The sequence below is a fragment of the Suricata suricatta genome, chromosome 11, assembly GCF_006229205.1.
Source record: "Suricata suricatta isolate VVHF042 chromosome 11, meerkat_22Aug2017_6uvM2_HiC, whole genome shotgun sequence".
NCBI classification, from domain to species: Eukaryota; Metazoa; Chordata; class Mammalia; order Carnivora; family Herpestidae; genus Suricata; species Suricata suricatta.
The window spans coordinates 63,984,625-64,007,714 of record NC_043710.1 but is presented as its reverse complement, the minus strand read 5'-3'; the positions used below and the strand labels follow the sequence as shown (position 1 = coordinate 64,007,714).

The 23,090-nt window shown below is 42.2% G+C and overlaps 1 protein-coding gene across 8 annotated transcripts in view; it reads left to right on the top strand.

Moving 5' to 3' along the window:
• DLG2 (discs large MAGUK scaffold protein 2) overlaps positions 1 to 23,090 on the top strand; it is a 1,964,578-nt gene that overhangs the window by 1,877,449 nt on the left and 64,039 nt on the right. For all 8 annotated transcript variants that reach the window (XM_029956387.1, XM_029956381.1, XM_029956385.1 and 5 more), the window contains one exon: positions 15,465 to 15,641. In XM_029956387.1, coding sequence (XP_029812247.1) covers positions 15,465 to 15,641 — 177 coding nt within the window. The remainder of the gene's footprint in view (positions 1 to 15,464; positions 15,642 to 23,090) is intronic.

Sequence of the window (23,090 nt, the reverse complement as noted above, 5' to 3'; positions counted from 1 at the left end):
AGGAGGGAGAGAGAGTTGGGGAGAGAGAGGGATGCAGAACTTGAGAGACTATTGAAAGCTGAGAATGAACTGAGGGTTGGGGGGGAGGGGGGAGGGGGGAAGACAGGTGGTGGTGATGGTGGAGGGCACTTGAGGGGAAGAGCACTGGGTGTTGTATGGAAAACAATTTGACAATAAAATATTATGGAAAAAAAAAAGATAATGTCAAAGTGAAGGTCAAAAAAAAATAAAAAAAAAAATAAAGTGCTTGGCAACTAATGTAGTAGATTGAAGGTTCTCATGCTCTGACTTAAGGAGCCCCAGACTTCATCTTGGGGGTCTTTGGGCTACTGCATAGTTGGAGTGGAAGAAAGGCTAAAAGTTCCAGTTTCCTTCTCTGTTTTCACACAGACAATTGTTATGTTTTTAGATGCTTTCTTCTAAAGAAAAAAAAAGTGGTTTGTTCTGGTAATAAAACTTTGAAAGCATTGCTTAAGATTATGGTGAGGGAGACACTGGCTAAAGGAAATATATGGAACTTCTGTCTATCCCACCAATACCACACTGGTCAAGTTCTCATCATTTGGATTACTCCCACGGCCCACTACTAGGGTTTCAGCATTGGCTCTTGACCAATCCAGTTCTACTTTACATCCAGAAAGATATTTTCAATGCAAATCTGATCATCTCACTATCTTGTAGAAAATCCTCTAATGGCCTCCCATTGCTGTGAGGAGAAGAAAGTGTGTTTCATAAGCCTGCAGGACCCTCTAGGACTATCCTCTCCTTCATTCTGATCTCATCTTGGTCCATCCAGGACATTGGTCCTCCTTCAGAGTCACTGCCTTCTAGCCTCCTTTAGACCCTCTGAATGTAAATTTTCCCTGACTATATCTGCTCCCTTGCAGGTCTTAGATTAGACAGCCCCTCCTTCTGAAAGTCTCCCTAACCCATTCTCTCCAGAGTATGTTCCATTTCTCTTCACCACATACTCTGATGGGTTATTTTCCCACGTGCTTTTTAAGATGTGTCATAGTGGTAGTTATTTCTTCTATATTTGTCTTTCCTCTAAATTCCAAAAGTGACCTTGTTTTTCTTATTTTACCACTATAATACCAATACCTAGTATAATACCTTGGCACACAATGGACACCCATTAACTATGACTAGAAGAATGAATGCATGGCTGCAGACACTTAATAGTTTTATGCACTGGCTGTCTTAGAGCAGTCCCACAGGGCTATCTGATCACTTTACCAAATGGAAAGACAGCAGCAGTAGGGAGAGCAAGGCCCATTGCCTATCACTCTAGCCCATGTAAAACATCTCTACAACAGGCTACCGCAGCATTTACTGCCAATAGAATCACTAGCACCAGGTCCAGCACTTAGTAAGAGCCATATAAATGTGAAACAGATCAATATTAGTATAGATGCAAATTTAAACTAAATTTCTGCAGCCCATGAAAGTTGAGTTGTAACATAGTTTTTGATGCCAGGCACCATACTGCAGGAATTTTACATGTGTTACTTCATTTCATCTCAGCAATGTCTATTAGGCAGTCTTTTAATCAGTTCAATATGCTACAACTATGGGTTGGGTGGCTTATAAACACCAGAAATTATTTCTCATAGTTCTGGACACTGGATGTGTGAGATCCAGGTGGGGTTCTGGGGTGAACCCTCTTCCATGTTGCAGACTGCCAGTGTACCCTCCCATGCCACTGTACCCTTCCATGGCAGAAAGAACGGAAAAGCAAGCTCTTTTCTGATTCTGAAGGGCACTAATCCACCCTCATGACCACACCCAATCCTAATTACTTCCCAGAGGCCCCACATTCCATGGTAAGGTTTCAACAAATGAATTCTGTGGGGACACAAACATTCAGTTCATAGCAAGCAGAAATTGATCATTAATTTACACAAGAATTCTGTTTATAAGAAACATAATTTAAACATTGCCTACAGCCGCAGCAAGTAAATGGCAGGGCTGGGAAGTTTCCCAGGTCTGACTGACACTCCATTGTCCTGTTGCCTGGCATGTAGTAGTTGTTTAATAGACTATGAATGAATGAGTGGTTGACTTACACTAGGCATATGGAAATGCTTAAAAACAGTAGCACGAAATGACTGTGTTATTGGAATAAATGCTACTAATATTTACAGAAACTATAAATACTAAAAGTATAGACACTACTATTCTGGATATTATTAGTTCATTATTCTTTCCCTAAATTCGTAAACTGCTCACTAGAGCTGGGACATTTCCTACAGACACATCATTCAACTTAGCAAAACTGCTGAACAGAACTCTTCCTCAGCAAGTCAGGTTACAGCCATTTGGTTAGTCAGCACTTTCTGAACAGTCACTGAACAGAGAATACTACAGGGGGTTATTTAAAAGAAAAATGTGTACAGGAAGAATGAAAGTTGGGGTGACCCTATGTGACCCACAATGTATGACAATAAGAGCAGTTCATGATCTGATCTGAGGGCTTTTTAATCTAGAATTCATCAATCCTCACAAGAGCCTGTGAGATGGTTCCTACACTTTTCAGTGAATCTCTGTTATCATTGATTGTAAGATGCACTCTGCATGTGCCAAGAAAGATACAATACACCCTAACTGTAGAGAGATGGAAATGAAAAAAAGATAGATCTTGAAATTGATAAAATATAGTATTTTTAATCTCATTTGACAGATAAGGTAACTGAAAGAGACCTAAAGAGATGAAGTAATGTTTCCCAAGGTCATACAGTGAGGATCCGGATTTCAGTTCAATTCCATTTAGCCTTGTGTTGTGAGCACCTCCTGCTCCATGCTCTATTCAAGAGATGCACAGATGAATGACACTCTGTCCTAACCCTCAGGAACTGAGAAGTCTAGAAGGGAAAAAAGATCCACAGCAAACCAACTAAAATGTAGCCTACTGCGTGCAAGCACAAGACCTTGTACGAGGTAGCAACCTGGCACAGAGAAGGGACAGGCTCAGCCTATCTCTGAATAGACTCAGCGAGGATTGCAGAGAAAGATATGAGTTTCATAGAAGGGATTGAAATTTATAGAACACTTGATTCTTTCTATCTAGTCAGTGCTTTGACTTTTTACACAATGTTAAGAGAAATTCTTGGCTGAAAAACTTCCCCTGCCTGGTGTGAGCTGTAGTAGAGCATCTGAAAGAAGGGAAGGTGTTCCATGGCCCCACTCACATGCTGGCTTCCAAAGAGAGGCAGGAAGCAGGAAATTCTGAGGGAAGAAGTGGAGTCCCCATGATGTGAGATGACTGTTGTTAGAGATGAGGTTCCCAGAGAATGCCTGAAGGACACGCCTGCTCACTTGGGTGGGGTGGGTAGGTGTGCTGCTGTCTCTCAGCTAGCAGATCTGGGAGAACTGTCCATTCATCGGCTCCTGTCTGAGCACCTGATGGAGGTTCCGGCTCTATGATCCTGTAGCTCCCCATACAAATTCATATCATAGCATATATTGCACTGACTTAACTATATTTGGGGCCTTTGCACTGACTTTTCCCTCTTCTTAAAATACTATCCTCAGATATCTTCCTGACTAGCTCCCTCACCTCCTTCAAGCCTTGCCTTACCTGCCATTCAGTGAGTCCCACCTTGATCACCCTCCACCCAAAAAATGCAACCTTCACCACTACCACAGCTCTACCCTGTTTAAAATTCCTGATACCCCTTACTCTGCTCTACTTTTTAACTTTTTCATAGGAAGTATCAACTTCTGTTATGTTGTATGGTTATTTCCATGTCCTCTCATGAAAATATAAGTTCTATGAAGGCAGAATTTTCATCTGTTTTCATTCACGAATAGACCCCAAACTCCTAGAATCATCATTGGTCCATGCTTGATAAATATTTACAGAATGAATAAGTAAATGTGTAAGTAGCTGAATAAATATACCCTTACCTCTATTCTCAACCCAACATTAAGCTCCATAAGAACAGGAAGCAAGCCTCTTGTTCATTGCTGAGTCCTCAGCAAACAACACAGTGATTGGCACATAGGAGACACTCTGTAAATGATAGTGCATTAAATGGCTATTATCTCATATCCATACGTAGAAGTTAAATTACATCCTGAACGCAGTGTTTTTACCTGGATGAGAATGAAGCCATCTTCCATTTTTTGTATCCTCATTCAAAAAGTGATATTGGGAGCATTTATGGACATAGGTGAGATTTTGAGGTGACTTTTTCTCTAGGTCCAGTTCTTCCTTTCCCCCAGTCCAGGCCTATTGTTCCCATCCAGTTTTCTGAAAACTGGTAGACAAAAACTGAGTTCAGTATTGAGGGAGCTGAAGTGGTTGTCCAACTGTCTGGTTTTGTGATATGTGAATTTCACTACCAACCCTGATACACTACCACTGAGGATTTGGATTAGTCATGTCAAATGTTCTTGGATGTCTTTCTCCCCTTTTCCATATGCTCATGAGAGAAACAAACTTTCTCCAGTATCTCTTCTAAGCCAGGCGATGAGCCAATTGATCTCACTTGTCAGTCAGTAAATACTTAAAGTGTTATTGGAAAATAGAGGTAGACTTGCTTTGTTTATGCTCTAGTGAACAACACTAGAACAAAAAGGATGGAATTTACAGGGAAGGAATTTAGACTTTAGACTCAGTTAAAAAATACGGAGCACCTACTAGGTTCTAAAATGTCTTATGTGTGTAATTCTCATAAAGACTCTGTTGGACAGGGATCTTGTCCCTCCTTTTGCATCTTTGAAGACCCAAGGATAGAGTTGAAAAGCACACGGCTAGTTAAATGGCAGAGCTACTGTTTGAACCCAGGGCTATTTGATGCCCATGTCTCGTGGTCTTTACATGAGTCTTCAATAGAAAAATTTAAGTGTTGAAATGATAATTGCATGTCAGCAATAATGAAATTCTATATCAAGATTATTCTTCTTTTTCTCCCATAGCAAGCTTTCTACTTTGTGACAGTAAGACCCTAAGAAGTAAATGCCAAAGCTTGATATACATTTTTAGCTTGGACCAGAAACAAAAGGCTGCAGTCAAGGCTATGTCAGCTTTTCTCTAGTATCTCGATTAATGTATTTTGATTTCCTGATAAACAAGGCCAGAACATAAAACCTTTCAGAACCATCATAAAGCCTAGGCTATTCATCCTGGCCATGTTCCTTTTCCCATATTTCAATTTCTGAGTAGCTGGCTGATGGCATTTGGCGGAAAAGACAATGGTTTTAAGATGATTAATTTTTACATCCTCATCCAGCCCTGAAATCTGAAGTACCATCACCATGGTCTGTGGAGCCCTGCCTTTGGGCAGGTTCAGATTTGCCTCTACTTCCCTCAGATAAGGTCCTGTCAGTCAGGACTGCCATGTAAACCAACCTGACAGATTGCTAGGACACCCTGAGAGAGAAAGCAAGCTGGAGTGGGCCCCATCCCTGGAGACTCTAATGATGACTTGTCTGAAATGATCAACACACTGGCCTCCGGACACAGGAAGTCTGCCCACACTGTGTCCCTACGGGATGGAGAGCACTGATGACTCAGGAGAGACTGAGAGAGAGAGTTGTTGCCCCTGGAAGTGATGCTTCTTCCCTGATTATCATCAAAATGCCACAGCTGTGGAGAGGCCCAGGCTGTAAGGACCTCTCATTGGTGCCCAATTAGTTCCATCTTCAGTCATGACAGTGACTGCCTGACCCCTTGGGTACAGTAGAAATTGACTGTCTCCCAATATTCTCTAAACATAGAAGGAAACAATCTGGCATGATAAGAGCTTTTTTTTTTTTAAGTTTATTTATTTATTTATTTTGTGGGGGAAGGGGCAGAGAGAAAGGTAGAGAGAGAATCCCAGAAAGGTTCCGCGCTGTCGGCGCAGAGCCCAATGCAGCTCCATCTCACAAACCAAACCATGAGATCATGACCTGAAGCAAAATCAAAAGTTGGATGCTTAACTCTGAGAAAAGTATCTTCACATGTAAGGACAAACCTGCCTTAAAAGGTTATTAATGATCAAATGGGATAACCCATATGATACCACAGTGCATTTTTACCCTTCTATAAAAGGGAACAATGCCTGCACTTTAAGGAGTATCTATGAATCATGGGTAATAAATACCTAAAGCAGTGCCTAGCCCATTTTAAGGCCTACTATGTGCTCAGTAATCACTCAAAGAGCATCTTGGTCAGTGCTCTCTGGGCAAGGACTGACAGAAGCTAATGTGTTATCCCCTAAGACTGTTTTGCTGGTGGATTCAGCCACCCTTTCACTATGGACAAGTCATTATTGAAATGGATGGGAAATTAAATGGCCACACTAGACTTCAATCAGTCTGGATATGATGCCTGATCCACAAGGGTATGTATGTTAGGGTTCCTGGAGGAGACATGAAAAGTAGTCTGTAGAGAGCTGTGCATTTCCTTCTTCCCTGAGATGAATGTGTTCTGAGGTGGGAGAGAGGAACATGGCACAGATCTTCATTGTCATAAGAAAGACGGGGAGGCCAATGCCGGATGCTATGCAGGCTTTCCTTACCTATTGTTTCCAATTGTCCATGCCTTATAGGAAAGAATGTAAACAACTGAATTCCAGGAATTGACCTATGAGAAGAATAGTTGAAAAATTTAATAACAAAATTAACTTTTATTGGACATCTGCTATGTGGTAGACTCTGGGGATAGGGTGAATATGAGCCTTCCCTCCCCACCCCACCCCCCATATATACAAATTAGAATTTGCAAAGATTAGAAATCACAATACATGGTGATATAAGAGCGTATGAGAGGAGTGTTTAACTCTCAGCGAGGGTATAGGGAGGGGAAAAGAAGTTCTGGGATTGGCGAAGGAGATGAGGCAGAGCAGAGTGATTTTCACAAAGCAAACACAGTCCTCAGCGACACACATACTATCAACCACGTGGAAAGTGTTCTTAATGTTAATTTATTTTGAAAGAGAAAGAGAGAGCACTCAAGCCAGGAAGGGGCAGAGAGAGAGGGAGAGAGAGAATCCCAAGCAAGCTCTGTGCTGTCAGGGCAGAGCCTAACACAGGGCTCAAACTCACAAACCATAAGATCATGACCTGAGACAAAATCAAGAGTTGGACACTTAACCACTGAGCCACTGAGGCACCCCCGGCCACATGGAAAGTTAACCTGAGTTCCTGACAGTGCCTTGGAGACCAAGGCATAGAATATGATAGCTGACGCATGTCTTAACAAGTGCTTATGGCCTGCTGATTACATAGAAGCTGGAGCCCAGAGAGGTAAAGAAACTTACACAAGATCATTCAGTGAGATTTTGTTGAAGCCAGAACCAGAGTCCTGCTTTCCTAATTCCTTCCAAACTTCTATCTACTTGCAGGGTGCCGTCTCTATTTTTGAAACACTTATTTATTAGATTCCTGAGTGGGCAAATGAATGTTTTTAAGAAGGAAAAACTAGAGGTACCCAGTAGCTCCGTTGGTTAAGCGTCTGACTCTTGATTTCGGCTTAGGTCATGATCTCACTGTTCATGGGTTCAAGCCCTGAGTCAGGCTCTGTGCTAACAGTGTGGAGCCTGCTTAGGATTCTCTCTTTCCTTTTCTCTCTCTCTCTCTCTCTCTCTCTCTCTGCCCCTCCATCATGCATGCCCTGTCTCTCAAAATAAATAAATAAACTTAAAAAATAAAAAGAAGGAAAAACTATTAGAAACGGCTGAATTTTAAAAAATGATAGCACCTAAAGTGCAGATCTCTCTGCTCCCAATGCAGATCCCTTTCCCACATCCCCCCGGTTGAGAAAATGTTTTGAGAAAGCTTGCTCTATGTGTATTTTTATGCTGTATTTTAAAACACCATATTGTCATCACTGCCAATAGTTGAAGAAATTGTCTCATGTACATGATAGGGGAGGAACTACTGGTTGGCAGCTAGTGAGCTAAAGACTTTTTCTCTGTCATCTCCTTAAATCTCTCCAAATATGCTGAGACCTAGGAATGATTAAACCCATTCATTGATAAACAAAGGCTCAGATTGATCCACAGATTTTCTCAGTGACGCTCAGCTAGGAAAGGGTGAACTCACTGGAATGTGTCTTTTTACTCCAATGTCTACACTTTTTACAGTATCCTCAGCTGCTTACGTTAACAATGGAACACATCCACTTAAGCCGAGCACAGTGGGATGTGGCAGAGAACAGACTTTATCTTCTGCTGTTCTTGTTTGTTTTCCTGCTGCACAGAGAAGTGAGAACCAAGTCTCCTCTAATCAAGCAGAAGCCTCAAATTCACGAAACCAAGGAAATTGAGTCAAAGCACTTCGCTGCATGGGTCTTAAATTTGTCATGGAAACAGTCTTCTGCAGCCCAAATAAGTTCACAGCACAGAAGGAAGTAACCTGCTGGTTGATTTGTTCATTTAATTTTTAAGTTTATTTATTTATTTTTGTGACAGAAGAGGGAGAGTGCATGCACACAAGTTGGGGACGAGTGGAGAGAGAGGGAGACACGGAGTCTGAAGCAGGCTCCTGGCTCTGAGCTGTCAGCACAGAGCCCGACATGGGGCCCAAACCCACTCTGACCTGAAGTCAGTTGCTTAACCAACCGAGCCACCCAGACATCTTGATTTGTTCATTTATAAAGCATCTACAAAAGCTCTGTAGAGGCCATTCCTGGGAACCCCTGACCTTCAGTAGCTTCTAATCCAGTAGAGGAGGTAAAACACATTCCCATTCAAGACTGGACATTGTAGGCTTCCCAAAAGAGGTGCAAGCAGAGTGCCTTACAACCTCAAAGAAGGAAAAGGCTGCACTTTTGTGCCTCGGTTTCCTTATGTGAGCATATGAACAATAATATTTATCTCATAGGGTTTTTGTGAGAATTGGATAAAAAATGAGTGTTAAGAAATCAAAGCCTTAGGTTTTTTATCTGCAAAGTAAGAATAATCATACTTATAAGCTATTTACATGGATTCAGGAAGATGAAATTAGGTCAACCAAAGGTACTTTGCACACGGCTAGCCAATAATAGGCATTTGGTAGGCTGTATTATAGTTGCTGCATAGTTGTTTTTATTCCAAAGAATCTTTGACAGGATCATCACACTGGTAGCCTTTACCTTCTACCTGCCTTCTATTAAATCATCTTTCTTGTCTTCTGTTATTAGTTTTCTACTGCTGCTATAGCAAATTACCTTCCTCTATCTTCAAATCTAGGAATGGCGATCATGTACCATTCATGTCACAGATCTCTGACCTGTTCTTCTGCCCTCTCCTCTACATTTAAGAACTCATGTGATTGGATTGGGCCCACTCCGATAATCAAGGATACTCTCCCCATATTAAGACCTTTAACTTTGATCACATCTGCAAATCCCTTTTGCCACATAAGGTAATATATTCATAGGCTCTGGGGATCAAGGCATGGACATCCTTGTAAAAAAGGTGTTAGGGAATGATTTTCCCTACCATATCTTCGATAACCATGAGACACATCAAGTAATTTTTCCAGCTCTTATTGGCACAGTCCTGGGGTTCTCTTCACCCTTGTGATTCTCTGTTATACCAGCCTTAAAGTGGGTCAGCCAAAGTTCAATCCTCTGACCAACACAGAGAACATGTGTGCTATTATGGTCCATGATTATTAAATATTACTGCAGTCTAAGCCCAGTAGAGAAGGTGGGTGGTTTTGGTTGGAGAGGGTTCCTTGCAAAAATAACACATGGGTTGGTATAGTAAGTCCACAAGCCTTAGAGGCAGAAAGGTTTTTTGTGGGTTGGGAGGGTTGGGTTTTTTTGTGGGGGGTTGGTTTTGGGTTTTGAATTTTTAAGCTGATAATTAGGCTTTAGTTCAAGGCTTTGAAATATGGCAACTTACTTTTAATAGCATAAATGATGGAGGCAAACAGGTCTTGAATTCAGTCCTGCCCTGTCACTTGATAGCTGGTATCACTGGGCATATAGCTTAAGTTATGCAAATCTGTGTCTCCTCATCTGCAATACAAGGCTGATCCATGTTTTGTGGGGCTGTTGTGATAATTAAATGTATGCTCAATAAACTACTCATGCCTCTATCTTCATGTCTAGTCCAATGTATCACTATAAATGCAATCACCAAATCATGAAATCTCTGGAGATGAGGTCTAAGGACCACATTCCTTATCAGAAATTCTAAGCTGAATTCTTCAGTCAGGAGCATCAGCTTTTGATTCAGACACATCTATAAATATTTGAATCCTGGTTTTGCTACATATTAGCTTTTTTTTTTTTTCATTTTAGCTCTTTGGATCTCATTTCCTTTATGAGATTAAAAAAAATAGGCTTACATGGCAAGATTTTTGTCAGAAATAATAACAGAGTAGAGTGCATTCTATGTGTGTGTTGGGCGTGTCTCTTCATAAAAATCTTTGGAATTAATGTCATCATTCTCTGCATTTCATAGTTGATGGAATGGTCATCTGTGGTGAAGAGATCATCTAGGAAGTTAAGTAACATACCCCAAATTCACAAGTAGTAATGGCAGAGTTGGGATATAACCTCGGTCTCTTCTCTCTCCAAAACTTGGCATGTAACCCAGATACTGCCTTGTCTGGCCAGTACACTGGATGAAATGATAAATATAAAGTCTTTCACACGTTGTGGGCCACTTAATAAGCACAAGTTCCATCAGTTGCTCAGGTTATCTCGGTCATGATGCCAGCCATGAGAAGGAGCAGCTTTTCACCCCCCTTATTAGGCTTCCTCCAGTTGGCAAAGGGCCTCCACATGGGGAAATGCAGGAGGGATGGAGAGTCACTGCATTACTGCTGTCTAATTCTACTTGTCTAATGGACTTGTTAAAAGCACCCTGGGTGGAAAGTGTGAGTCTTAATGGCATTTTATAAAAGTTGCTGTGATGAATTAGCACATAAAGCAAATTAAAAACAGCTTATCGCTTTTTAAATTAGGTGATGGGGCACTGTAACATTTTTCCCAGACATGAAGATCCATTAATATCCAAAGGAGCCAGAAGCTGCTAAAATCTATCAGTTGCTTGTTTTCAGGGACATAATAAGTCTGAAATCCATGTCATCCTAGAGTAGCAGATTATTCGAGATAAACAAAACTCGGGAAGAACGTGTTGTGAGCCCCTTCGGTGAGGACACCTACGGCTGAAGGCAGGAGTGGGAAGCCTCCCTCAGGGATTCTTGGGAATTAGAAGAGAGCACAGTAGATTGAATGGCTGGCCAGTGGGGACCACTGAAACAGTCTCTACTTCCCTCCCTTACATAGGAGGACGCAGGCTTAAGAGAGCAGAGTTTTCAAAGTTCATCTGAAACATTTTCACAGACTGACACTGAGGGTCTACTTTGTGGCCAGTGCTGGACTGGACTCTGAGGATAGAGGGAGATTTTAGATGTTTTGTCCACAGTCCACAAGACAGCTACTAAGGGCCACGAGTCCCAGTGGATTCCCTGGTTCAAGGCAAGCACACTTTTCAGAAAAACAATTATCATTCATTGATCTCTCACTAGTGCCAGGCTGGTGTTGCAATACTTTTTATACAGTGTTTTATTTAATCATCACCACAGCCCTTTGGGGTAAGTGGTGTTATTATATGCCAGTTTTACAATTAAGAAAACTTGGAGCCCAGAGAAGCCAAATAACTTGCTTAAAAATCACATAGTTAGAAAGTTGCAAACACGGGCCATCTGACCCTAGAGCCTGCCTTCCTGGCTACCACCTGCCAGCTCTCCTGATGGCTTGTATCCAGAAAGAGCCTGGAGCAAAACCAGAGGTTTGAAGACCCTTAGTATAAAAAAAAAATACTGGGATGGGGACACCTATCAGTTAGCATCAGGCTTAGGCTCAGGTCATGATCTTACAGTTTGTGAGTTTGAGCCCCAGCGGGGCTTGCTGCTGTCAGCACGGAGTCCTCTCTGGATCCTCTGTCCCCATCTCACTGCCCTCCCCTTGCTTGTGCTCTCTCAAAAATAAATAAAACACTTAAATAAAAAAATCCTGGGACAAGAAGTGAGCTGTAGGGAGCTTCGGGGATTTGGGGGCGGGGGGTGGGGGAGGGTGGGAAGTCCTGAAGGGAAGATTTTAGGAGTTCCCGATACTGCTAAATTGTGAGCACGGCCAGAAGACAACAGGCTGGGAAACTGAACCTCACAATGAAATGTCCACGAATGTGGATTTGGAAGCCAGACAGACCGTATTCTAGATGCAGTCTCCACCACGTGTGTACGTGGGACCTGGGGCAGGTGCCCTAACGTCCTGACCTTCCCACCCTCATCTGTAAAATGAAGATACCGATTTTCACCTTCAGGTTCTTATGATGTCAAATAAGACAATGGATACAAAGTGCCAGGGCACCTAATATGAGCATAAGGTATTATCCTTGCCACCTTGTCACCACCTCCCAGATTGCAGGGCAGGGGGTCTGTGGAGAACAAGGTGAAGAGCATTGTACCAGGACTCCGGGTCAGGAGACCCAAGCTCCAGCCTGAAGTTGCTGACCCTAAGCCGTGTATGCTGAGGTTAGTCTTATCCCCCATCTATGAAAAGGGGATAGTGCTGTATCCGTCATACATTCTTCATCAGAATGGATTGAGTCACAAATAAGGTAGTGTATGTGAAAATGATTTGCAATCTATAGAGAGTTGGGGACCCTCAAGACAACTCCCAGAGTCAATGATTCATTAGGAGGGCTCACAGGTCTCAGCATAGACATACTCAGGACTATGATTTATTACAGAAAAGGACACAAAGCAAAATCAGCAAAGGGAAAGGAGCTTGGGACAAAATCCAGAGGAAACTGGGCGCAAGCTTCCAAGAGCCTTCTCCCAGTGGAGTCATATGGGACATGCCTAATTCCTCCAGCAACAAATTGTGACAGCAGGTATAAATGTTGTCTATCAAGGAAGCGCATTAAAGACTCAGGGTTGGGCGGGGGGGGTTGTTGTTTTTTGATTTTTTTTTTTGTTTATTTTTGAGAAAAAGAGAGAGAATGTGTGTGTGTGTGTGTGTGCGTGCGTGCGCGCGCGAGAAGGGAGGAGGGCCAGAGAGAAAGGCAGACAGAGGATTCAGAACCTAAGTGTGCTCTGTGATGACTTCAGAGAGCTCACTTCAGGGCTCAAACTCATGAACCGTGAGATCTTGACCTGAGCTGAGGTCAGACGCTTAACTGACTGAGCTACCCAGGTGCCCCTCACGGTCCAGGGTTTATACTGGGGACTGCTCATATAGACCCCTTCTGCCTGGCACATACCACAATTCCAGACTCACAGAAGGAAAACAAATATTCAGCTTAAATGTTGTTTATACAAACAGTTTAGGCATGGTCAGCCATTCTTTATAGGAAATAGAACCTTCCCAAAATCTAATTTCCCAAGGGTCAGCCACAAGCCACCCTTGTAGGGAGGTCTTTTTAAGGACAGCAATCTCAAGCTTGCTATGTTAACCCTTTTAGACACAGAAAGGAGTTTTGTAAATACCCACACAAAGGGAAAAGGGGAGGTAATAATAACAGTTCAAACTTGATGATTGTCACTATGTGCCAGGCATTGTTGGACATGCTCCATTTTACCTTGTGAGACGTTGTGTGTGTGACTTTGTGAGACGTTTCATCCATGCAACAATTTCATGGCGGGGGTGCTGTTACCATTGCTGTTGTCACCATAACTGTTAGGTATGAGGAATCTAAGGCCTAAGAAAGGTTAAGTAGCTTATGCGGAAAACCTGCTATATAACTGGTAAGAAGCAGTAGAATCAGGAAATGACTCTAACAGTGTGACCCCTGAGTATTCTTAACCGCTGTGCCACATGCTGCTACAGCGCACCCACCATGAGCCGGCTGCCACGTATGTCTTACTAATGCTCATAGCAGCTCTGTCTGAAAGTAGTTATTGGACTAATTTTGCATTACAAAACCCTATGGCTCATGAGTGTTAATTAATTTATGTCACATCACCCAGCCAGAGAAGTGACGGCATCAAAAGTGGGCCCCTGCCCTCTCTCAACCCTCTTTCACCTGAGTAGAGCTTTGCCAAAGTCTTCGGTGGGGAAGATGCAGATGGTCAAGGTGGAAATGAGTCATTCTGGGAGCTTATACCAAGAAACTCTCCTCCTATTCCATTACTTGGGAACAAGCTTCATGGAAGAAGGAGCTGTGTTGCAAGTAATTCTAATTTTCCTACCGTATTTGAGAGTTCCACACGCTGTCTTCAGCTCTTTTTCGGTTGCCATGACAACAGATGTGACATTTCTTTCATAAGGAAAAGGGGGGGAAAGAAGAAGAAAGGAAAAGAATCATACTGATCCTCAGTGATCTTAGAAAAATCTGTTCCCCAGATCTAACTTTGCTTGCATAGTGGTTACACTCTAAGGAAATTCTCAGAATGGAATCAAAGGGAAATAAACAGGGAGGTGGCAAAATCTGCTTCTCCCGAGAAATCGTATACTGTCTGTGTGCGGTGGTGGTTTGTGAGGGCAGGGGGATATGGGAGGAGGCAGGCAACTCGAGACAAACCGTCAGCTACTAAGGCAACACCTCGCTACTGAGGTCTTGGTGATCATTTCAATTCTGTTTACAATCCCCTTTCCCCACCAATCTATACATATAAGAGTGTTCTTTACTGAGGGAAATGTGGTACCTAAAGCCAGAATTACAGTTTAGAATGATGAGTGCAATGCTGAGATAGGCTTAGCCTTCTGTGGGAGCAAAAAGGTTTGTCTTATCCATATAGTTTTGATCTATATGTATACACACACATAAACATTGGTGTAATTATATTTTTTATTCTTGCATTTTGAGCACTTATTCATGGCATTTCATTAACCTCTGCAACCATTCAATTTGTTTTATTTTTTTATTGATGCTTTTGTGGTTTTTAATTTGCAGATTCTTTTTTAAAAATGTTCATTGCAGTGCAATGAACATACAGGTTATATTAGTTTCAGGTGTACAATATAGGAACTGCAACCATTCCACTTCAGTAATGGTTTAATAGTCCAGTGAGTGGAAGGATCACAGTCCCCTGTGGGTGACACTTAGGTTGTTAGCATTTTTCCCTATTACAAAGAAAAGAGTTCTATGGACTGATACATACATCCAAGAGGATGTGTTCATAGCACAAATGCTTCATTCAGAAAGCTGCCCATGTTTGTCTTCGTTATTTCCTTCTTTTTACTGACTTTTAAATTTCAATGGTAGTGCAAGAGAACACATCTCAGGTGCTAAACTGCCTTTGCCACATCTCCCATTATCACTGTGCCACATACATTGGTCTCTAAGAAAGGAAGCAGTACCCCAACTTTAGGAGTTTGTAAGCTCTCCCTCCAGCCTCCAAGGAGAAGCAGGAATCAACATTGATTGGTGACCACAGCCGTGGGAATGTGGACTGCAATCCTGGGAGTCAGTCCTTGGAGGTGGTATCAAATGGATGATGGATTCTCAGGGCAAGGCTGGGTAATTAAAATGATGAACCGAAATCTGTGTTTGAGAAGTTCCTAACAGTGTGCTCTCTTGTCATTTCTACAGAGCCATGTTTGACTATGACAAGAGCAAGGACAGTGGGCTGCCAAGTCAAGGACTTAGTTTTAAGTATGGAGATATTCTCCATGTTATCAACGCCTCAGATGATGAGTGGTGGCAAGCCAGGAGAGTCACACTGGAGGGGGACAGTGAAGAGATGGGGGTCATCCCCAGCAAACGGAGGTAAGAATTGCCTTTTCCATTTCAGACTATTTGCTCTTCAGCTATCCAGGAAGTGGAAATGAGGGAAGATGAGGATATGGCAAACTGTTCGCAAAATAACCATTTGAGTGGGATAGTCAGTCTGTGGGGAAGTTGTCAGTGGTGACAAGTGACATGAATTACATATTCTCATTCTTCTCACATTAGAGTTTTACCAAAGCTGGTGACTCTGATAAGACATAGGGAAGAAAGGGATCTGCTTACACCACCTCCCTAAAACATTCACCAGCATCCACATGTTCAAGATTATTTTACCAGCATGTCTGCTGCCTTAAACATTCAGAGGTGTTATTCCAGAGGTTCAGATTTACCAGATAACTTTACAGAAAGGTCAGGTGGAAGCCACGTAAGATATGATTTACTAAGCACAGGTTCTAGCTATGTGTTATCTTCAAATACTGATGGGAGAAAAACTAAAAATCTTCATGCCAAATTCAGATGCTTGGAATGTGAGCTGTGGAACATGTAGGAGAGGTCTAAGGCTGGGTTTATAACTTGTTTTTACTGTTTTCCTTACTCCTTTTCCCCACCCACCCCACAACTTCCACGTTCACTCGGATATTCAGTTCCATACGTCGAGAGCACCATACTCTTTCTCTTCTGAGTCTTTCTCAACTATGCTTTTGAAAGGCAGGAATGTACTTTGGAACAGCCAGCTCTCATGTGTCCCAGTAACTCCAGTCATCACCACCAGAGAGAAACTTTTCCTTCCATGAGCATCCTTTTGGCACCAACATATTGTCCATGAAACAAATATGTCTGCACCCCAGTAAAGAGATACAGTTATGAAATTAAAGTTAGGAATCATGTTTATTCAAGGAAGTCTCCAACTTTTTTCAAGCTGCCGGTTTCTCAAGGGACTTTTCTCCCCATATCCAAACACTCCAAGTATCTCTGGAAAAAGTCTTTGGGGAAGCCGAGCATGCCAGTGCTGCCACACACAAAGCAAACCAGCGACAAGGCTCACACAAACCATGGTAGGAAGATGTCTGTTACACCCAAGCATAACTCTGTGGGGCATTTGCACCCCAGAGAAGACTGGACCCTCACCCTTCTCTGCCTGTGGCCACACAGCCTGGGGAGGACCTCACGCCTACTGGGGAGGAGGCACAAAGAAGTTGCTGAAACTCCAGAGAACCTTTCCACTGTCCCACCAGCAGACAGCTCTCTGGGTCTCTTTCAACCTCTGGGTTCCAGAATACTTGCCTGACATTGCTTTGAGAGGACATTCTGAGTTTGCACTGTGGCTTGTAGGTTTTTCTAAAAAGTTAATATGCAAAGCATGGATTCTCAGCACTAGTTTATATTCTGTTTTTCCATTTCCATTTACTTCAAAAAAAAAGTCAAGGCAATATGCATTTTGGTTTGCTTTGATTTAATCCATCAGAGCTGTCTGAGAAGCTGCTCTGTAGAAGAAAGAGCTCTCTTCTATATTCAATATATCTTCTATATTCATCTGCCCCAAAGACAGATGTGGGGTGTCGAGGAAGGAAAGCTATGTGGGACTAGATTTCAACTCATTTAAAAAATTCTTTTGTTAGTCAGTGCTGTGTGAAGATGGCCCGGATTAACTGGGAAGATAGTGAACTAGAACAATGGTTTTCATACCAAGGGAGCGTTACAGAAACTTAGGTGTGAGGCGCCTGCGTGGCTCAGCATGATCTCATGGCTTGTGAGTTTGAGTTCCGCATTCGGCTCTGTGCTGACAGCTCAGAGCCTGGAGCCTGCTTTGGATTCTCGGTCTTCCTCTCTCTCTGCCTTTCTCCCACTCACAGTCTGTCTGTCTCTCTCTCAAAAATAAATATTAAAAAACATTTTATAAAAAAAAAACTTAGATGTGCCTGCTCCCTCCCTCTCTGACCCTCCCCTCTGTGTGTGCCTCATGCCTGCACGCACGCACACACACACACATTCTAATTCAGTCCATCTGGAGTGGGTCCTGGAAATCTGTATTTGTTTGTAAATCCCTCCAGATGATTCTGATTAAAGAGGATCTGGCATCAGGAAATATAATAAAAAGGATTCAAGGTTTGGATAGAGTGTTGAACTAGATGATTTCTCGGGCCCCTTCCAACCCAGAGGTTCTGTGATTCTAACCAGCCTTGTCACAGCCCTTCATTTGTTCAATTATACAAGGAACATTCTCAGTGCTGTTCCTCTTGAGGTAATTTTCCACCTGCTGGTGGTCATTCTTAAATTGGCTCTCTCTCTGTTAGTTTGACAAACACTATCTTAACAACCATACTACAGCTAGCCTAAAAAAGAAGTTTGTCTAGTGACTCTAATGTTGATATTTACTTGCATTCTGTCTCATGAATGTTACAGTAGGTTCCCCCTCTGTGTGTGTGCATGTGTGTGTACATGTGTGTGCATGTATGGCTATAATGAGTTTCTGTCAGCTTTTCTCCCTAGAATTTTTAATCTTTTTAAAAAATGTTAGTATTATTTTACATGTTTACAAAAATAACACATTTCATCGTATAAAAGTGGGAAATTTTGAAAAGTATAAAAAAGAAATAAAAATCACTTATAATCCTACCTCACAAAGAGTTCTTATGCATGCACTTTAAAATCTGTCATGAGGGGCGCCTAGGTGGCTCTGTCTGTTGAACATTGACTGTTGATTTCAGCTCAGGTCATGATCCCAGGGTTATGAGTTCAAGCCCCATGTCAAGTTCTGTGCTGAGCACAGAGCCTGCTTGGGACTGTCTCTCTCTCTCTCTCTCTCTCTCTCTCTCTCTCTCTCTCTCTCAGGTCCCTCCCTCCCAGTCTATCCCTTCCACTCTCCCTGTCTTCTGCTTGCTTTCTCTAAAGTAAAACACACACACACACACACACACACACACACAATCTGTCATGAGTCTGTCCTGGGCCTGTTTTTTAATATTTTACTGTTAAATGAGACTTTTTTATTTCACACTTCATTCAGCATCTTACAACTGCAGTTCAGAATAAGTGGGAGCTGGTCAAATATGATTTACTATTAGTTTGGGGTTGATTTTTCAATCTTTCATTCCTTTCTAGCCCCTTTTTTGAGTATAAGTCAGCTAGTAGAGCTCATCTGGGAAAATCTCATAGTGGGTAACATCAGGGCATGACTTTACCCTTTACAAAAATGTTTCTCTATTGATGATTTCATTTAATCATCCCAATTATACCAAGATGGAGAGTATGAAAATTATTGCCCTTCCTCCTCCTTTTTTTTGAAGATGGTAAGGAAATTGTATTTAACAAAACACTCCAAGAGCATGGTAGGTGCTGTTCTAAACCCTTTACAATGAACTTATTTAAACCTCATCACAACCCTATGAGAGATGTTATATTATTATTGTACCCATTTTACAAATCAGGAGGTTGAAGCATGAAGTTATTAACTTGCCTGAAATTGCCCAATGAGTAAGTGGCAGAACTGGGATTTGAATCCAGGCTACAGAATTGATAATTTTCACTACTGTGTAACCCTTCCTCCCAAAGTTGCAAAATTAAAGCTTGACAAAATTTAATTCTGCAAACATTGTTTGAGCACTGTCTGTGTGCCAAGTGCTGTCACTGGGTAACAGTCTCTGGAGCCCAACATTTGTGGGACAACACAGCGTGCCTAGCTGCAGTGTGATTGGGTTAAGGAGGGCTATTTGTAACTAAAGGTACTTGTGGTACTTGTCCCAGTCAGCTTGGGCCGCTGTAATGAAATACCATAGACCGGGTGGTTTAAGCAATAGACATTTATTTCTCACAGTTCTGAAGGCTGGAGAGTCCAAATTCAAGGCACTGGCTGTTTGGATTCCCAGTGAAGGTCCTCTTCCTGGTGTGCAGATGACCACCTTGCTATACCCTCACATGGCTGACATCGTTTCTCATGTCTCTATGTATAAGGGCACTAATCCCATGCATGAGAGCTCCATTCTCCCCACCTAATTACCTCCCAAAGGCCTCACCTCCAAATACCATCACACTGGGGACCAGGGCTTCCACATATGAATTTTGGGCCAACACACTCAGTTCATAGCAGCATCAAGGGACGTGAAAGGAGAGCAGACAGAGGGATGCATTCCATCTGGTAATAGCACCCACCACATATTGTGCCACGGGCTTCCAAATACACAATTTCATTTCATCTTCACAAAAGCCTTGTAAGGGAACCGAGGATCCAAGAAGTCCAATAACTGGCCCAAGGATGCACAACCAGCCACTGGCTGAACACACGTCTCTCTGATAACAAGACCACATGTCTTTCCACTACACCAAGGGTAGTTAGTACACTAGAATTGTCAGTTAGAAGGTCTTAACATGTATCAGACAGTGTGCTAACTAATATCACCTCATTTAACATTCACTGTAATTTTCTGAGGTCTGTGTCAATACTCTAACTTTACCAGCATAAATCCTGAGATCCTAAGAGGCTGAATGACCTGCCCAAAGTCACAGAGCTAGTAAAGTGGCAAATGCAGGGTTCAAAGCCAGGCTTGTGTGGTTTTAAAACCTGGACTCGTAGCATAGAATCACTGTTTTCTGAGATTATGTAGCTTGTGAGTGCTCAAGATCGGATGTTTTTCTACAGCCTCCTAATCCTGGCCTTTAGTCGTTGCCTCTCAGTGATGACCCCCTGGGGTCCCAGATAACAAGCCTGTTGCTAGCATTGCATTATGGTTTACACTCTTAGCTTTCACAGTGAGCCTGTGGCCAGTAACGTGGATGCATTTCCACCCTCATAGAGCACAGCACAGGAACACCCAGCACCAAATGGTGTTCCCACCATCCAGGGCTCCAAGCCTGACCTCATTATGTGTTTGGCCAGAACCTGAGAATGCCAGATGGGGAATGGGTTAGAGGGCAGAGGGAGACAGTTGGGCTCACTGAAGCATGACCATTCGGTACTCCCTGGAGAAGCTAGCTGTCAGAGTTGATTGTTCAGACTTTGCCATCCAGTTTATATTTTCAGTATTTTGGTCAGTGACTAGACTAGGGTGGAGAGGATTATTTCTGCTTAAACAATCTAATTAATTGCTTGCCTCTTGAGTGGGAGAGAAATAAGGTATTACTTCTCATTTTGATTCAGTCTTTCTCTATAGGTGGTCCACCATTTCCTTAAGTAAATATCTGTGGATTAATATTATCTATATCTGCCAAAGGAGTCTTACTTAGTAACGCAATTAAAGAAGGTAATGTTAAACTTTTACAAGGACTCTTACCAAGTGAAAAAGTCATGAGATGGTAAATAACATTTTATGAAAAACCCTATTTGTTTGGACATGTCACCTAACTCTTGAGCCTTAGTTTTCACATCCAGGTCAAGAATGTTCCTTGAGGGTTTATTCATGCATTCACTCATTCATTGATTCAACATGGATTCATTAAGCACCTAATCTATGCCCAGCTCCTTCTTAGGCCCTGGATCGCTGTACAGTCATAGATAATATAGGCGAAGTACAACATCGAATACTTTGTGAATACTCAAATGATGGGTGTTTTCCTTGCTTCATATTTTGAGCTTTTATTGCTTGAAAGAACACAGCATTATTTAGAGCCCTCTCTCCCAGCCCTAACTCTCGTTTGAGCAATAAACTACCCTCCTGCATCGCAAGAAGCACTAGAAAAGAGGAAGGGGCTGAAGCAGGTGGGAGAAAACATAAGCCACAGTCACTGCTGCCACAGAAAGAGGTAATCAGCGTGAACTCCTGCGAAGGAGAGCAAGACTATGACGGGCCGGCAGTGAATGCAGAAACACTGCCGGGGAGAAAAACTAATTCAATATTTATGGTGTCATTCAATATTTATAATGCTGCACATAGTCATTTAACTAACCTAAATTTTGGTGTTAAAATTTGTTCTAAACTTTAAGCCCAGCCTTTTATGGTATGGTGTTAGCTCAGTGATAATTCACTTGCATCCAGTTATGGTTTATTTAATTCAGGACATTTGGGACATGGGGGTGCAAGGAAGGGGGTGGTTATCATTTGTGAAAAACTTAATGCAAACTTCCAAAGAACTATATTGGCCCTAAAACTGTGTGTGACCCATCCAAAATCTTGTTTGTGTTGAGAATTCCCGTTGCAGAGAGAGACATGGAAGAACCCTGAATGCTGTTTCCCAAACTTAGTCGATGTGGCCAGGCAGTCAGGTTAACTCTTAGCAGCTGTATGTTCAGGCCCTTATTTCCACCAGTTTTCAAACTAGGCAAGCTTGAGGTGTCAGCTTTTCAGCCATAAAATGGGGTCAGCAATAGCTACATCACTTGATTATTATAGGAACCAAATGAGAGGGTATAAATGTAAAGGAGTCTTTTTGCTAATAATTATGTATTAAAATTTCAGCCACCACTTCTATTATTCTCATCATCATGATTAATGAAACTTTCAGTTCCAAGAGAAAGCAAAACTTTGTGACTTCCTCACTTCCGTGAGTGAGCCAAAATACTGCCACCTTTAGAAACTGGTTTTTACTTTTCCCTATGGCCTCTTTGAAGATTAATCATAAACCATAGCAAAAAACAGGTGTGTGTGTGTGTGTGTGTGAGTGTATCTGATGTAACATGCTTTGCAACCTTTTTAAGATTTAAGGGATGAACCACGAAAGATGGCCTCATAGGGACATTTCTTTTTTTTAGTTTACTAATATTTATTTGTTTTTGAGACAGAGAGAAACAGAGCATGAGTCAGGGAGGGGCAGAGAGAGAGAGGGAGACACAGAGTCTGAAGCAGGCTCCAGGCTCTGAGCTCTCAGCACAGAGCCCAACGAGGGGTTCAAACTCACAGACCCTGAGATCATTACCTAAGCCAAAGTGGGATTCTTAACCAACTGAGCCACTCACACCAAGGACATTTCTTAAGAAATCTGAAAACAAGGTTGAGCTTGGAATCCATGGAGTAAAAATTAGAATACTCTGTCCAAATAGTTCTTAGAATCCTGACTTCAGCCTAATGTATGTTCGGAGCCCTGTGAGTCTGTGGGTTTGGACAGGAGTTTTTGCGTAGCCTAATCAAATAACCATGTACCCTCTGCCTGTCATTTTGGCCTCCTCTCATGTACTAGTGTTTCCCATAATCAGTCTGGCTAATGCAAAGAAGCCAGGATAAAGTCAGGGCTGTAACAATTTTAGAAGGATCCGAAGAGATGAATATGAATTAACATTTGCTCTTGGATTAAAACTGAGAAAAGCTGAAGTAGCTCAGAACAGGCCTTTCTCAGTGAGCGTCTTCCCACTTGGCAGCTTCCCTTACCCAGGGCCTTGCTTGTGCTCTTCCCCTCTGTGTCTGTTGGTGCAAATAGAAGCTCTCGGCAGAACATATTGCTTTAATATCGGAGGTTAGATATGAAAAATTTTGTTCAGCTGTTTCCACTCAGATATTCTCCTCTCACACTGAAATATATTCCAAAGCTCTGTTCTGTAACTATAGAAACCCTGATCCGCAC